The sequence below is a fragment of the Zootoca vivipara genome, chromosome 4 (genome assembly GCF_963506605.1).
Source record: "Zootoca vivipara chromosome 4, rZooViv1.1, whole genome shotgun sequence".
NCBI lineage: Eukaryota > Metazoa > Chordata > Lepidosauria > Squamata > Lacertidae > Zootoca > Zootoca vivipara.
This window is the reverse complement of record NC_083279.1, coordinates 37,139,274-37,156,785: the sequence shown is the minus strand read 5'-3', so window position 1 is coordinate 37,156,785 and position 17,512 is coordinate 37,139,274. Positions and strand designations below refer to the sequence as shown.

At 41.6% G+C, this 17,512-nt stretch overlaps 1 protein-coding gene across 2 annotated transcripts in view; it reads right to left on the bottom strand.

The window, feature by feature from the left end:
- GLRA2 (glycine receptor alpha 2) overlaps positions 1-17,512 on the bottom strand; it is a 109,371-nt gene that overhangs the window by 69,188 nt on the left and 22,671 nt on the right. Inside the window, exons 3-4 of one of the 2 annotated variants that reach the window (XM_060273500.1) lie at positions 15,904-15,971; positions 4,952-5,175 (exon numbers count right to left, since the gene is read on the bottom strand). In XM_060273500.1, the coding sequence (XP_060129483.1) occupies positions 4,952-5,175; positions 15,904-15,971 (292 nt within the window). Of the gene's footprint in view, positions 1-4,951; positions 5,176-15,734; positions 15,803-15,903; positions 15,972-17,512 lie in introns of both variants that reach the window. The other variant, XM_060273501.1, reaches the window with a different exon arrangement.

Genomic DNA, 17,512 nt, shown 5'->3' with positions numbered 1-17,512 from the left:
CAAGAGCAATTGTTTCAATGATGCTAACAAACAGGAATTTTCTGCTGAATTGTGCCCACTGTAATCATCCCAGTTTGCACCAACTAAAGATTTAGCACCTAACTTTCTAGAAAATATACTGATGCTAACGTCATATGAGACATTGAAGAGTTTGGTTTCTTGCAAAGCAGAAGAGTATGAAGGGATCCTAGACTTTGTTCATAAAACCCTTTGGTTCTGTACCGTTTCTTCCAACCATGTATTTGAGCAAGAACACAGAATCATAGAGTTGAAAGGGGGCTTGTCAGCCATCTAATTCAACACAGGAAATCCAGAACAGGATCAATCCTCAGCACATGGCTGGCCAGAAACCTCTGCCTGGAGGTCTCCAGCAAGGGAAAGCTGGCCATCCTTCTAGGAAACTGGTTCCATTTTCAAACTGCTCAAACTGCTCTTTCCGTCAATAAGCTATTCCTAATGTTCAACCAAAATCTGTCCTCCTACAATATAAGGTCATTAGATCTGTTTTGGCCTTTGTGGCAGCTGTGGCAGAGAGCTTTTTTCTTTCTTCCTTCCAAAAGACAGCCCTTCAGGTATTTGAAGAAGGCAGTCATGCCACTCCTCAGTATTCTCTTCTCCAAGCTACACATCCTCAGTTCCTTAAATGCTTTAATCACAAGACTTGCTTTTCATGCCTCAGACCAATATAGCCCTTCTCTGAGCCCATTCCAAGTTGTCAAAATCCTTCCTAAAGCATGGGGCTCAGAACTGGATGTTTTACTTCATGTGAGGTCTGACTTATTGAACTAACAGGACATTTGCATTTCATGGCTTGGAAACTAGGATTCTTATTAATTCTTATTAATATTAGCCCTTTGTGCAGCTGCATCACACTTTGCAACTACAATCCCAAGATCCCTTTTATATGTACTACTGCCAAGCCGCATGTGTTCCCCATCTTCTTCTGTGTGTTCGATTTGTTTGTCTCAATACAGAACTTTGTAATGTTCTCTGTGGAATTTGATTTTATGATATTTGGCCCATAACATTTGGCCTTGTAGGATCAGACCAAAGGTCTATCAAGTTCAACTCCACTGTTTCAATCATGACCAGGCAGATGTTTCTGGGAAGCACACCAGCTGGGTACAAAGTCATCCTTTAGATGTCATGGCAAGGCATCTAAAGACCTATCCTCTATCAATTTGTCTAATCCCCTTTCCAATAAAGAAGAAAATACTGCCAATTGTTTTCTGGGGAATCAGGTGCACATTTCAAAAGAGAGATGCTGTAAAAAGCTTCCATCCCAAAGTTTGTAATAAATTTAGGAAACATTTGTAATCTAGGCAGTCTGTCCTGTTCCAGCCAACATGGCCCTTTAACAAAGCCATGTTAATGATGCATAGTGTGAAGAGGCACTTTCTTTTGCATGTCTTGAAGCTGCTGCCAAACTACCTCATGTTAATTATGCTCTCCTGAATTGCATGTGCCAAGTAAAGGTGAGGCTGTAACAGACAGAGAAAAACAGGTCCAAATGACCTGTTTACTCAGCATCCATCTTTATTTGCTTGCACAAACCTTATGTTCTGATAAGTTCACAGGCAACAAGCAAAATGCATTCATCATGATTTGTTTGCAAGGCATTTTTACATCTACCTGTTAATTATTCATTCATTCCACACTTTTCATGCTTCCCTCCATTGCTTTCCAAACTGTGGCTGCAAACATATCATACATTTAAAGCACATTGCTGCCCCCAAAGAACCCTGGGAGCTGTAGTTTAGCCCCCCACCCCACCCTGGAGCTACAATTTTCAGTTCACTTAACAAGCTACAGTCCATGGGTTCTTTGAGGAAGATCATATGCATTAAATGTAAGGCCTGTACACAGCCTGTGTTTAAAAAGAAGTGGGTTTGGGCAACAGACCACATTCATTCACTTTAATTGTGCACACCTAAAGTCCCAGTTTGCATTTGAATCCCTCCTGCAAAATACAGAGAGGATGATGATGCTGTGGATGGGGATGGGGCAAGCTAGTGTAACCTTGCTCTGTGTAGCATCCTGGGATGGCTTCATATTCATTGAAAACAAAATGAGGTGGTTTTGGGTCCACCTGAAAATTGCTGAGATGGCATCCTACCCCGCATCAACTGCTAGATTGATGTGAATACAACCCAAGGTAAAATAAAAATTGATGGCCATAGGTGCAATGCTGATTCTTCATGCTGATTATCCATGAAAGATACATTTATGCACCATAAAACACAACTGGGAGATGACAAGCTTTTGATTCAACACAAAAATATGCTTACTCTGCTTCAGATAAACTTTCATTCAAGTGCCTGAATTTTACAAATCTGATATGACAGCCGGAAATATTACTTTTGCAGCATGAAAAATTGTCAGGAAAATTATCCATCTGTGCTGCAAATAGCAGCACTCAGCTGCATTGTTGCCTCCAGTAAGATACATCTGATGTCAAGCAAAGGGAAATATCTGATTTTTCTGGGGATTAAACGTGAGAACAGCACTTGGTAAGTAACCACGTTTGCTCTGTTTGATGGTGCTCTTATTATTCAGGCTTCCTCTTTCTCTACTCTCATTTCTTCTGTGCTGTGGAGGTTGGCCAATGAAATAATACCACCAATGTGGTGCAGTAGTTAGAGCAGTGGACTAGGACCTGGAAGACCTGGGTTCAAATCCCCACTCAGTCATGAAGCTCACTGGGTGACCTTGGGCCAGCCACTGCATGCAAGCCTAACCAACTTCATGGGGTTGTTGCAAGGATAAAATAGGAAGGGGGTGAACTGTGTATGCCAACTGGGGGAAAGGGGAAAATATAGATGTAATGATTGATAAATAAATAAATAATTTCCCAAGAGTAAGCTAGTGCTATGTTTATATTATTACTACAATAGTAATTGCCCATTAATAATTTAATTAAATGCCATGATTTCAAATCCTAAACAGACAGAAATAAGGTCCAATGATAAAAATGGTATTTGTGCATTTAGGATCAAACTGAAGGCAACCTAGGTTTTTAAGAATTCAGACACAGGAACAATTGTTACAAATGACTCACACAACACTTGTACACCTTGCTTAGAAGTCACATTGCTTTTTGTGGGGCTTGCAGACTGGAAAGTAGTTACAGGATTGCAGTCCCATTGAATTCAATGATTTTTGCTACGTTATAGGTCAGTATACAAACACAGCCTTAATACGCTAGCAAAGCCATAGCTCTGTCCACTCAGAATTTACCAAGGGAGGGCTATAGAAGGCTCAATTCCCTCATTTTAGCTACTGGTTGTGGGGCTACAGATGGCCCATAATTTGCCGAAAATTGGGGAAGTGAAGGGATAGAGCTTTGGGTTTCATTAAAACCTCCCTTAACTTTTGCTGCATAATTTGAGGACTGGTCAGAATGATGAGGAAGTTCATTGGAATCAACTGGAATGCACTCGCAATGGAATCTATTCCCAATGGTACACAGCTGCCATTTTAATCTGCCTATGTCATTAAGACCACTGTACAGACTATAGAAATAATAATTGGGAGAAAGATGGTGCAATGCATTTGGAGCAGGTTACAGCAGACAGAGGAAAGATGGACCATTCTCAAGTAAGTGTCTGAATAAGATCAGTGTGCCTATGGCAAAACTTGAAATACTAACACAAATGGACTTTTGTTTATATGAGTCTGTACACGGTCCTAATTATATCCTGATATAATAGCCTCTGAATTTACAGAGTAATGTCTACATGAGGATTAGGGGACGAAGAAGATTGAAAGTGGTCAGGTCATGGGCTTCTGTTGCAGAAACTATCGCAGAATTAATTCTGGGGCAGGGAAGGGTGGATTCATGGATGCCTATGGAAAGACAGTGAAAGTCCGCTCTTCCTTTTATATGGATGAAAGCCCTAGAACCATTGCATTTAAGACAAATTCCATGTGACCACAAAATCATGGGTTGTATCCCGTGTTAGTTCAACTTGGAGTGGACCCCCTAAAATGAATTGGCATTTCTAACCTAGATCCATTGAATACAACTCAAGAGTTGCAAATATTTCACTAAACAATTAAGCAGACATGGGCACTGGTGGTGATTTAGAACCAACTGTGGCAAGAAAAAGAGGACTTTCAAAACTATGATTAATTTGCCTTGTTAACAGTAAGTGGACTTTCCATCTTCAAGCCTCATTGCAGAGATTAAGCTATTAATAACCCAATGAAGCATGCTAAGTAGCATATGAAGATTATGCTGCAACAATCATTTATACAATGTATGCCTCAGCCTTGCTATTTTTGAGGTTCTTTATCATTCCGATTCTCTGTGCGCATCCTGCTTAATCACATCTCATCAAAGGGTGCTTGTGAGAGCATGTACCAACTTTAACCAGAGCCATCCCAGTGTAACGCATGTCACTGTGCTTTGCATTTTAAAATGCCTAAATAACTAGGTTGCGCAAGTGAGGACAGGCTACATAAATATATAGGCACACCTGAGTTATTACATTAATATACTCCAAGGTCTAAAGATGCCTTTTTAAAAAATGCTTCTTTTGACATTTTAAAAGTCACTTTTTCTTTCTGCATTTTAATGAAGCTCAGGCACAAAAAATGAGAAGTCCTCCTTTTCAGTTTTTGTTTTAAAAAGTGTGGCTCCATTTGATGCTGGTGGGAATCACTGCTGCAGATGGAGGCAGGGGGTCCTGGGCCCTTTTATATTCTCACCAAGACTAGCTTGTTCTGTTGTCCTACTTGATTTCCTCATTTGAGAAGAAGACAAGCAGGGCAAAATGAAGCAGAGAGATTTCCTCACCACCACCACCCTTCTGCGTTTGAGCCTCATTACCATATAAAAGAGGAATAAAAAAAATAGAACGTGGAAGTTCAAACACATGCCCAAGACACACACACACACACACACACACACACACACACACACACACACACCACAGACACACAGGTTTACCTGATACTATATAACACCTTTCCATTTTTTGATATCCTCAGAAGCTTGTTGTCTGTGGTAACGTCATGGAAGTTTGCACCCTTCTCATTGGCGAAGAACAAATCCGGCTTCCAAATGGAGTCTAGCATAGATGGATCCAAATCCAAAGAGTCATCAGGGTATTCACTGTAAGCAAGACGGGAGTCGTTCCACTGCTGCCTCAAAAAAATGTTCACTCTGTAGTCCTGCAGAAATGTCAGGCACACCAGTTATTAAATCTCTTGCCTGGATTAGATGCCATTGGGCTTTATTAGACTCCGAGACTAATAGCAATTAGATAATTAGCTGAGAGGGCATTATGTTTTCCTTTGACCACGGACACCATAGAGTTGATTCAGACATTATTATTATTTTCTTCAGGTAATAAAATACTGGCATGGCAATTTTACCTCAGTTTCCTCTGGGAAGCCATTTGTGATGAAATATCAGTCATGGGTTGGGGTGAAGACTGAAAATGTAATAACTGGACTGACTCTACAATATTTTCATCTGTATCCACTCAGTGCTTCATATACGCTGCCTGAGGTTCTATGGTTTGATTTCTCTCTGTATATGACTTTCTGAGTGAAAAGCAAATCCACTCCACTTCCCAGTGGGGAGAACTTGCGGTGGACCATGTGGCCACCCACTTCCCTCCGGGGGCAGGGGCAGAGTCCCTCGTCACCCAGACATCCCGGCCGCATCATAGATCCAGTCAGCCAATCTGCTGGCTGCAGGGGCCATGGCCAGGACCCATTTCAACCAAGCTGTGAGCCAGAGAACTTCCTTCTGGTGCACTTCCTCAATCTCCCTCCCTCCCTATTTTCAGGTTCTCGGCATTGGGCTTGCTATGGACCTTGGTTGGTCACCACTGAGGGGCCTGGTAGGAATTTTTCCACTTGGAAAATTGGCTTGGACCAGTTGGTTTTCACCTACCTCATAGCAATCGTCACAACTTTGTAAGTTTTGGCGGTTAGGCATTGGTTGATCTTAGGATGGGGGAGGGTGTGGCCATCACCTGCCCCTCCAAGCTAAAGGGTATTCCGTGAAAGGAATCCAGGGATGTGGATCTTGTCCGAAGCCTGGGGTGGGGCTAGGGCCATGCCATGACCCCATTGGGAACCCAGGGGGAGCTTGAGTTGTTTTGCACCGATGGGGCTCCCTCTACTGGTGGTTGACCACCTTACAGGCCTCCCTGCATGATGGGCAGGAGTCAGATATAGTCAGGTCAATTCCAATGCCTAAGCCAATACTGCTCACATTATGTAACCAATAAAGTTGTGGCCTAAATTTGCCCAATAACCATTAACCTAATATCCTAATATCTATGTCCTTCATCAATGAGGGGGTGGCCTCAGGGTCTTGACAAGCAACTAATATATAACTTGGATAAATGTCAGGAATAATAAATGTCAGGAAGATTAGCTGTGCCTGCAACAGGGAGTGAGTGAAGAAGAGGGGTGGAAGGGTGGGGGAAACCAGCACAAAATGGCGGTGGTGAGGAGTTAAAACAGGGCTTTCCTTTCACATTCTACATAGGAGGGCATCAACTTTTTTCTTGGTCTTCCACCTCCCTTGCTAGGGCGGTTGGTGAACTGCCCTACAGCCATGCCTTCTGGAGCTTTCCAGCAGCTGTAAGTCAACCTGAGTGGAAGTCATCATGTCAGGGTGGGACCTACGACAGCAGCTTCTTTGGCTCCCAGCTACATGGACAGAGAATCCAAATAGCTACTTTTGGCATCCCCCAAAACTTGAACATGCCCAGAGTAATTTTTAGCCCCCCTCCTTTAAACAAGAAACACAAACAGAGACACCTGCCATATGGCAAGCTGCTTATGAAAAAGATTTGTGATGTGGGATGAGGGACTGCTTTTCAAGAAAGAAGTCCAAACTGTCACTGGGGAAATGAAACTGGTTTCACAGCTCTTTCGATTCAAAGCTGTAATGGGGGTGATGTTTTCTGCATTGGTTCGATTTCACCCCAAAGGCTTCTCTGACAAAACTGAGATAGTACAGTCCATGGAATAATCACCAGAATCTATTCCTTCTTTCAAAACAACACAGCATCAAGAGTGACATTTTCCAAACCAAAATGATAGGCTCATTTTATAACAACTACAACGTTAACCATTGTGAGGATTTAGGTCTGGAGTAGCCAATGTGGTGCTTTCCAGATGTTATAGACTACAACTCCTATAATCCCTGCCCATTGACCAAAGGGCTGGGGCTCCTAGGGGTTGGAGCAGGCATCCCCAAACTGCAGCCCTCCAGATGTTTTGGCCTACAAGTCCCATGATCCCTAGCTAACAAGACCAGTGGTCAGGGATGATGGGAATTGTAGTCCAAAACATCTGGAGGGCCGAAGTTTGGGGATGCCTGGGTTGCAGTCTGAAAAATATATATATGCATGGGCTACTTTGATCAAGGCTTTGGCCCGAATGTTATCATTTGGGGCTATAATCTCTCATTTTATTTTATTTAGCTTTTATTTACCTAAAGCTGCATGTCTAAGAGTTTTAGATTTTCATTAAGCAGCTCAGTCCAGCTAATTACATGGACTGTAATGTATTCTTCTAGGTGTCAACAAAGAAGTTCCTTCTTGATGGCAGTTTACATACACTGTATGCTGCTGCTATAATACGGCCACTAATCTTTTCAAACTTCAGCTTGACTAAGTTCCCTTGCCTTCATGAATGTAGGTGATTAATGATTTTTTAGATAGAACCACACATATGAGCTCAGTGGCAAAGCATCTGCTTGGCATGCAGAAGCTCCCAGACTCAACTCCTGGCATTGCTAGGTTGAGTGGGGGAAAGGTTTTGGAGAGTTTTCGCCAATCATTGTAGACAATACTGAACTAGACAGCCTGACTCAGTAAAAGGCAACTTTCTATGTTATGTATTCATTTATCATTGGAACTTTCTCACCAAAGTGAAAGTCAATAGAAATAGGAAAGCCTTTGAATGCTCCTGAAAATGCTGGCATTCCCTAAAAACAAATTAGTGACTTTGTATCTATCACTGTACACATGAAAACATGTAGAAACCTTTTCATTGACCAGTATTCTCATGTTGTTGCAGAGGACGGTGAGGGACAACTAGCATTGAGGATTGTGGCGCTTTGAGGTGTCTCCTAACGGCTCTTAGTCACCCTTAACAAACCATAGCTCCCATGATTCTTTGGGGGAAGCCTTGACTGTTAAAGTGGTATGATGATGCTTTAAGTGCAGATGGGGCCTTAGAATACAGAATGTATACAACGCTTTTAAACAAGAAGTTCTCAAAGTGGTTTTTGTAGTAGGAGACGGCACTGAGTCAGCAGCAGACCAGTTAAGCAATGGATATGAAAAGTCATGAAAAATGCACAGAAACATGGAAATAAAGCAGGTTCATTTTAATGAACCCTTCCAATCTCCCACGAAGAAGATGGCAACTTTCACCTCAAATCAAACCCCGTGCAAATTATAACGCTGCATTTGAAACTGGCAGAAAGCTGCTCTTCACATAAACAAGATTTCAGGTGGCAATCCTAAGCAACCTTAATAGGAAATAAGCCCCTCTGGAGAAAGTGGGGCTCACAGTGTCGACTCAGGATTAAGTCCCACTGAATCAACTCACAGTTAAGTGAGGTTAGGACTGTAGCCTGTATAAGCTCGCATAAGAATGCGTTGTTAGAATTACAAAAGGCACACACTAGATAAGGACATACCAGAAGTTGCTGAACTACAACACCCATCATCTCTGACCACTGGCCATGTTGGCTGGAGATGATGGGAACTGTAGTCCAAGAATATCTGGAGGGCACTCTGTTCCCCTTCCTTTAAGATGAAAGGCATTTTTAGACAGTACTGAGGAAAAGGATGTAGACTCGGGCTCCAGCTCATCTGTGGATTCTTTGGGTTGTTTGCCTAGAGATGAATGAAAGTACCCTTTCATATCATTACGTGGCATTGGCTCTGCCTTGCTTCTCTTCCTCCTAGCCTAACATTAGGCATTGATATCTCTGGAAACATTTCTGTTAATTTTAATAGCAATGAGGAATACAGTATAAAATATGAACACCATTAAGGTTCGTTTTGTGGTGGTTGTGAGGTTCCTTCTTTGCAGGGGCGGGAAAGGCAGCTTTAACATTCACTGTACCAAAATCAATAGCCCCAGGATTTCCTTTTTAATTAACCGCCACCAATGCAGCACTTTTCGCAAATGTGATAACATAAATCTGACTGTTGTTGCACTTCTGTGGAATTCTAACTAAGATCACTCCCTAACTGGTGGAGAGAGGGGCAAACAGTTGCAATGCAAACTCAGAATATGCTTTTTCATTTTTGAAACTGCACAGATACAACTATTATGCTCTAAGCACTGAGGTAAAGAAGGATTTAAAATCCCCAGCAGTTAATAGGAGCAGCCCGAGGGCAGAGCAGTGTTGTGCAGCCAGCCTGCCTGCCTGCCTGCCTGCCTGCCAACCATGGCATCACCACCTCTTATCTGGCTAGGACAGCACAAGGTAGAGGCAAGAACAGGACTGTATGGGCACACAGTTGACCTGGCAACAGCTTCCAAACATGTTAATCAGATGCAATATTGATCTCTTCATTCTTTATTTCTATTCTGCTCTCCCAAGCACCTCGTGGCCCAGGAGTCTCTAATTACAATACCAATAATAAGACTAACAATCCTAATAATGATGTAAACAAACAAACAAACAACCCTACAAAATCTCAAGCCTGCAATTAAAAACAAACAAGCCATTTAAACCAGCAACAGAAAAAAGCAGTAGCCTGAAAACTAAAACTTCGCTTAAAGCAGCAAATCACAAGCATTAAAACAACAACAACAACAACAACAACAACAACAACAACAACAGTGCAGTGGGGAATCTAGGGATTAAATTGCACCCAACCAGAGAAGCTCTTTCCTCCTTCCCTAAAAAGAGATTTGGGAATTTTGAAAGTGAAAATAGAAAAGGGTATGTGATTTTGCCACTATCATAGTTCTGCAAGTGGAAAGAAAGTCTACACCAGCCAAGACTCCCTATTTCATGCAGCTATTAAGAATGCAGGAGCCCTGAACTTCATGGGCACCTGGTTAGCCTACTGTTCAAAAATTATTCTATTTAAGAAGAACCCCCTTGAAATCAAAAGGATTTTCCACCAAAAATGGTTTGAGGATCATGGCCTAAATATATTTGATGGGATAGCTTTCAGCTACAATGTTAAATCTGAGTTCATAATCTTGAAGATTAATCTTCAAGAGCGATTAAAAATGATGCTAATATATTGATTTGTATAAACCCCACTAAATTTATGCTATTTCTATGCATGGGTTCCATGATCACGGCAGATGGTGACAGCAGTCACGAAATTAAAAGACGCCTGCTTCTTGGGAGAAAAGCAATGACAAACCTAGACAGCATCTTAAAGAGCAGAGACATCACCTTGCCGACAAAGGTCCATATAGTTAAAGCTATGGTTTTCTCAATAGTGATGTACGGAAGTGAGAGCTGGATCATAAAGAAGGCTGATCGCTGAAGAATTGATGCTTTTGAATTATGGTGCTGGAGGAGACTCTTGAGAGTCCCATGGACTGCAAGAAGATCAAACCTCTCCATTCTGAAGGAAATCAGCCCTGAGTGCTCACTGGAAGGACAGGTCTTGAAGCTGAGGCTCCAATACTTTGGCCACCTCATGAGAAGAGAAGACTCCCTGGAAAAGACCCTGATGTTGGGAAAGATTGAGGGCACTAGGAGAAGGGGACGACAGAGGACGAGATGGTTGGACAGTGTTCTCGAAGCTACGAACATGAGTTTGACCAAGCTGTGGGAGGAAGTGGAAGACAGGAGTGCCTGGCGTGCTCTGGTCCATGGGGTCACGAACAGTCGGACACGACTAAACAACTAAACAAGAACAACAATTTCTATGCAGCAGCATTAACAAAGAGCTGTGGCCCGCACTGTAGCTCTGCTTCTGGAATGGACTTCGATTTATGCAACAGAGCTACTTTTCTCTCTCCTGCCTCCTCCAGCCCCTAATGCACTTCCCAAAATCAGTTCTGAAATGTTGGGAGGCCCTAATGGGGGCAGTAAGAGTTGAGAAAAAGAAAGTCCTGTTGTGCAAGCAGTGTTGAAGAAAACTCCAAGCCACAAGGGCATTTCACAGGTTATTGTCACAAAAGTCAAACAGCAGAATTGTTTAATTCTGCTGTTTAATATCTAATCAACACACCAGACCAATTATGACACCAGCTAATTTAAAGGGGACAAGAGCAACTCCTCACCAATGGGGAAACATCCATGTATTATATTCAAGCTTCATGTAAACACAACCTTTTTCAATAAGTATAAAATGTATATTCATCATTTTGGTATTTCAGGAAATGCTTTCTCTTGACACTGTGTAGCACCATTTCATCTTAATACTTGTCAGTTTAATTTGGTTTGTCTTCTTGCCTTGCCTTGCTTTTTTTTTTTTAAACCCCATAACATTAAAAAGAAAAAGTCACACAAAATGTTGAGCACACTTTGGCTTCTTGCCTTGCTGTTATAGGCAGGAAGCAAAGCAAGGATGAAAACGTAGCAAACGAGTAAACAAATGGTTTTTTTGTTTTGTTTTTTAAAAAATAAAATTACACCAATTCAAAATGCAATAGCACATTATCAAGCCCAAATTTTTGAAATGTTATTGCAGCCACTGTCACAATAGGAAGAGTTGTTTTTTTAAAAAAAATAATTGTGGGTGTTTGATGTGCTGTTAGTTTCTCAAGTTATGCTGTAGGACAGAAAAGGGAGATTCTGGAAAGAGCATTTGTCTTGCCAGAAATCATATTTAGGAGGGGGGTGGAATTGAAACATCTTGAAAAATAACAAACCCAAAATATAATCTGCACACAATGAGCAGTTTTGCACATATTTTCCATTATCAGTACAAGTTATCACCAACATCCAGTCATACTAAAACTATTGCAAAATGTTGACCTGAGATGTCTCAGTTTACTTCTATAAAACTCAGAACCAGGATTAACAAAATCTTACCTGAGACCATAGCTGCCAAGTTATCCCTTTTTTAAAGGGATTTTCCCTTATGCTGAATAGGCTTCCTCGCAAGAAAAGGGAAAACTTGGCAGCTATGCCTGAGACTTCAGTCTAAGAGTCTCAGCCTTTTGCAGCCAACCAGTGTAAGTAAGGCAACTGAAGTACCATTTACTCCTCAGAAGACCAATGATATTTAGATTTAGAGTACTCTTCCAGTGATTGAGAGTTTTCTTTGTCTATTAACCCAAGTTACGGAAAAGACAAAATTCCCCGTTCAAAATGTGTTTGTGTATTACAGGATTCTCAGTCCTACCTTTGGCTGGACTTGAAGCATATTAAATAATCATTAAGTTTGTTATCAGATATTTGCAGATACCTCTTACTGCCTCTGTAGTCAGTTTACTTCATATTGGCCATTTTGGTTTTCTGGGCCATGGAAGGTTTTTGTTTTTTAAAAAATATTATTTTAAAATATTTTTAAATATTATATTTAAATATTATTAACCTGCAGTGCATTGTGTGCCTCCCTAGACTGTTGAGAAACCAAATTTTCCCGTTTTATGTCCAACCTGTCAACAGTGTTTTGTGAGGACACAATAACTTCTTGGAGCCTCATGAAATTCATGATTTTATATCACCACAAGAATGAAATACTGTCCAGCACATCATCAAGTTTATAAAGCAAAGCAGATGAGCAGTAGTTGATGTTTGCCTTTAGGGCCATTTTATAAACACGTTTCAAAGCTAATCATTGAAGATATGGCAGCTTTAAGAAAGTCAATATCAGACATCAGAACAGCACTGAATCGGGCACAACTCCTTCAATGCTGTCTGCAGGAATTATGATTAAAGCAAACAAGGCAGCCAAACATCTTTGTTTGATCTACTTCACTATTCAAGCCTTTTGTTGTTGCTGCTGTTAGCAGAAATGCGGTAATGAACACGGAAAAGACACACATTAACATACCTTATAGACAGAAAAATGCAATGAGGGGATTTAATCAAAGCAATGGAGGAGTCTGATTAATGCCATCAGCATTAGGTCGTGCAAATATTGTCATTGAATGCCATCTTGTAAAGTCAGTGACATGCAGGATTTTGACTGCTTAATATTGCTGTTATTCTCTGCCTGCATTAAGGTCAGCAGAAGGTTTTAGGATAAAGCTAGAAAACCCCTGTGGCTATGTTGACAGAGCCTTTTTCGCAGACTTACCACTTTTAGAAGGGCACGGGATAAGATTTTTTAAGGAGCACTAGACCTAATTGGAATTATGTATAGTTCTGATCTGAATCAGATTGAACTTCATCTTATTTTTCTGGTGGGAGAGACAAAATAATGTAAGTTATAGATGAGTTTTGTTTAACATTTGCTTTAATGTGTTAAACAAAAGTTTACAGAAAGGTTTCCAGGTCTTGTGGTCAGCATGACTAAACCGCTTCTGGTGCAATGGAACACCATGAAGAAAACCAGAGTGCATGGAAATGTTTTTTACCTTCCCACCGCAGCAGTACCTATTTATCTACTTGGCACTGGTGTGCTTTTGAACTGCTAGGTTGGCAGAAGCTGGGACAGAGGAACAGGAGCTCCCCCTGTTGCACGGATTCGAACTGTTGGCCTTCTGATTGGAAAGCCCAAGAGGCTCAGTGGTTTAGACCACAGCACCACCCGCGTCCCATGCAGTTCCCAGGAACCTGTACTTGGAGACTACCTTCTGGAACTCTGTTACACATGCTCTTAAGTGTTTCCACTTCAAGGCCTCAGAGCATCCTAGCCAGCACAGGACAGGTCTTGAACAAAAGGCTACTGTTGTCCAGCCATGCAACCATGCCAGGTCAGAAGGCCGCAATTGTTCTGGACAGGTGAAAAACAACTTCAGCAGATGCCCAAAGGAAAGAAAGTGTCTACTGTGCTCCCTGTGACTATCCACTCAGCAACACTTCCACAGCGTCGGCTGCGGCAACTCCTTGCCCCTCAGCACCAGAAAGGCCTGCACCTCTCTACCACCACCTCATGGCAACCAGTGGTTCTCCTCGTGAATTGCCACATTTCTTTCCCCTGCCGCATTGACCACCAACTGGTTGTAGGCTTTCAAATGCATCCCACGGGGGAGCACGCAGGCAATCAGGTGCCAAATCTGCTTTTTTCAGACTGCAGAAGCTGCAAAATTACAAAGGCACCTTTGATCTATGCTTACTTGACACTGCTTTATCTTTTTACATCTGGGACCTTTGTATTTTAATACTTATGTAAGAAAATAACTTGCCCTGTTAACAATTTTACAAAAAAAGAAGATTGTAACCAGGCATAATTTAAAATTACATTTAATTCAGCCAAGCTGTATAGCAATTTCCCGTTTTTCATTTTTATACTTTAAAAAAATTTTTTTTATACACTTTGATATTTCAGCAAATAACTTAGTCATTAATTTCATCTGGTCTACTCTAAGTATGAGTAACACTGGAAACAGCTCAGTGAGAAGAAGCTCCTTTCTGTGCCTGCTAGATGGAGGCTGTCATTTGGCCTCCAGAAAGCTTCTGACTTCCACAGCCATCAGGTGGTGTGGCGTGTGTGTGATGGTGGCTGCCGCCAAGACGACTTAGACATCATAGAGGGGGAGGGCAAGGGAGGGGACCCTGCAAGTTTGGTGGTGATTCTTCTGCATTCTTCATCAGTCTGGCTTGAATATGACTCTAATGAATATTGGGTTCAATATAAGCTAAATTTGGCTTTGGGTTCTAGATTCTGTGATGGTGCCTTGCCATTTACTCCTCATCAATAAACTTGATTTCCATAAAATCTACATTCAAGTCCTTGATGGCTAACCTGAATAAGGAGTGTGTGCTCCACAACTGGCATCAGCAATAGGAGTCTGTGCACATCTGGACAGGGCCAGGAAGATGCTTGTGCCTGGATGGGTGCAGCACAGAGCAGTCTGCCACAACTTTGTGGCAGTTTTTGGATTCCCAAACAACTCCCACCCCCACCCCCCGGACAATTGGCTATACTACTTGGGGCTGATGGGAGCCGGAGTTCAACATTAGAAGAACAGCAAAGACTAGCAAAGAGTTGGTGTTGTGCTGCAGCTTATTTTCCACCTCATTTGATGGGAAATACACATGCAGTGGTACCTCAGTTTTCTAATGTAATCCGTTCCGGAAAACCATTCGACTTCTGAAACGTTCAAAACCCAAAGCATTTACTTACGGAAAACTCAATACAGAAGCCATGTGGCACGTTTGACTTCTGAAAAGCATTCGAAAACTGAAGCTGTTACTTCTGAGGTTTTTGGTGTTCAAAAAACGAAGGTACCTCTCTCTCTCTCTCTCTCTCTCTCTCTCTCTCTCTCTCTCTCTCTCTCTCTGTGTGTGTGTGTGTGTGTGTGTAGGAGATGGGCTTGCTAATAAAGAATGCTACTCTGGACTTGACTTGTGGAACATCTGCCCTCAAATGTGGCCATCCCTGATCCAAGTAATAACCATTATTTCTGCTGCTTCCCATGTTTAGAATTTACACCACAAGACCTTCGGGTGTAGGGCGGTGTATAAATTCAATAAAAATAATTTAAAAAATAAAATCCTAGATTGCTATATACATTATTCCTCTATAATTGTCCTAAGGCTGACAGTGTACATGTTGAGTTTCCCTTGAACCTGAAGCCCCTACATCTAGAATTCCCCAGATCCAGAGCACATCACCCTCCTTCACAAGATGGCTTCAATGGTTTTTCCCACTCACCATTGTAGTTTCTGCTATTGAACCAAAGCTGTTGATAAATATGTTGCAGGTAACATTTACAGGAGGACCTGCAAGTTGAACAATAAATAGAAGAAAAAAATTGACAGGTTGTGTTTATGACATAGATTAAGGAGTGTTGTTTCTTTGCCAGTGGCATTGCCACACTTACCATGGTGGTTTCTGTGACTGATCCAAAACTGTTGATAAAAATATTGCAAGTAACGTTTACTGGAGGACCTGTGGAATGCAATAAAAATGTTGCAATATATATCATAGCAAAGTTCTGCTCCACCAGCATCTATTTTTAAAAAACAAAATAAAACAAAATCTGGAAAAGTGACTGCTGAAAAACTAAGCCAAAGGTGAGACTCAGCAATGAACAATATATTGATTAAATAACATTCACATATTCACTTTCCAAATCTAGGTGATCTATGACATGGGTGTCATGGTGCTATAAGACACTATCCTTCACGCCTACCAAGGCCCCCTCCCAATTTGTCATATGGTGCGTTTTTGCGGGTTGTTTGGGGAGGTTGCCTGCTTTTTTGTCTTTGTTTTCTTTGGGTTTTTCAGGGGTGTGAGTGTTTAATGTACGGGGGAGTATTTTGAGGATCACCAGTTTTTCTTCTGTAAAATGTATTATTTTGTGGTACCCATGACAGTTTCTTCGATTTTGAAATGTGTTTATCAGCTGAGCTCCTGTAACACAAATAGCAGTTACTCTGTAACAAGTGTGTTAATTAGTACACTGCTGCCAAAATGCCTGTGTTAAATGTTTTGTTGAATGCCACTGTAATTATAATGCTTTTATGTCATGGTCATTGTCTGATTTTTATATATTTCATTTCTCTCTGCCCTTCTCTCTATCTTACTCCTGTGGTGGAGTCTCCTTCTTTGGAGGTCTTTAAGCAGAGGCTTGACAGCCATCTGTCAGGAATGCTTTGATGGTGTTTCCTGCTTGGCAGGGGGTTGGACTGGATGGCCCTTGTGGTCTCTTCCAACTCTATGATTCTATGATTCTAAGTGATGGGTACTGATGCCTGCCAATTTAGGACAACACCTTCATGCATCTGTTGAAATGGACTGTGGTCCACACAAGGCGCCATAAAACTATTTGCTTTTATTACTGTAAAAGGCTTAGAAAACTATGAAATCTGCATGCAGTCCAAAATTCCCAAAGGATCTAGTATATTGTCTGGTATATGGCAGAGAAAAGACCTGTGGAACAGATTCTTCAGTTGCTTTTCACACACTCCTCAGCCAAAAAATCAACCGAAATATTGTAATCAAAACAAAATAAAAAAATCCTTCCAGTAGCACCTTAGAGACCAATTAAGTTTGCCATAGGTATGAATCATAGAGTTGGAAGAGACCACAAGGGCCATCCAAGCAGGAAACACCATCAAAGCATTCTTGACATATGCCTGTCAAGCCTCTGCTTAAAGACCTCCAAAGAAGGAGACTCCACCACACTCCTTGGTAGCAAATTCCACTGCCGAACAGCTCTTACTGTCAGGAAGTTCTTCCTAATGTTTAGGTGGAATCTTCTTTCTTGTAGTTTGAATCCATTGCTCCGTGTCCGCTTCTCTGGAGCAGCAGAAAACAATCTTTCTCCCTCCTCTATATGGCATCCTTTTATATATTTGAACATGGCTATCATCTCACCCCTTAACCTTCTCTTCTCCAGGCTAAACATACCCAGCTCCCTAAGCCGTTCCTCATAAGGCATCGTTTCCAGGCCTTTGACCATTTTGGTTGCCCTCTTCTGGACACGT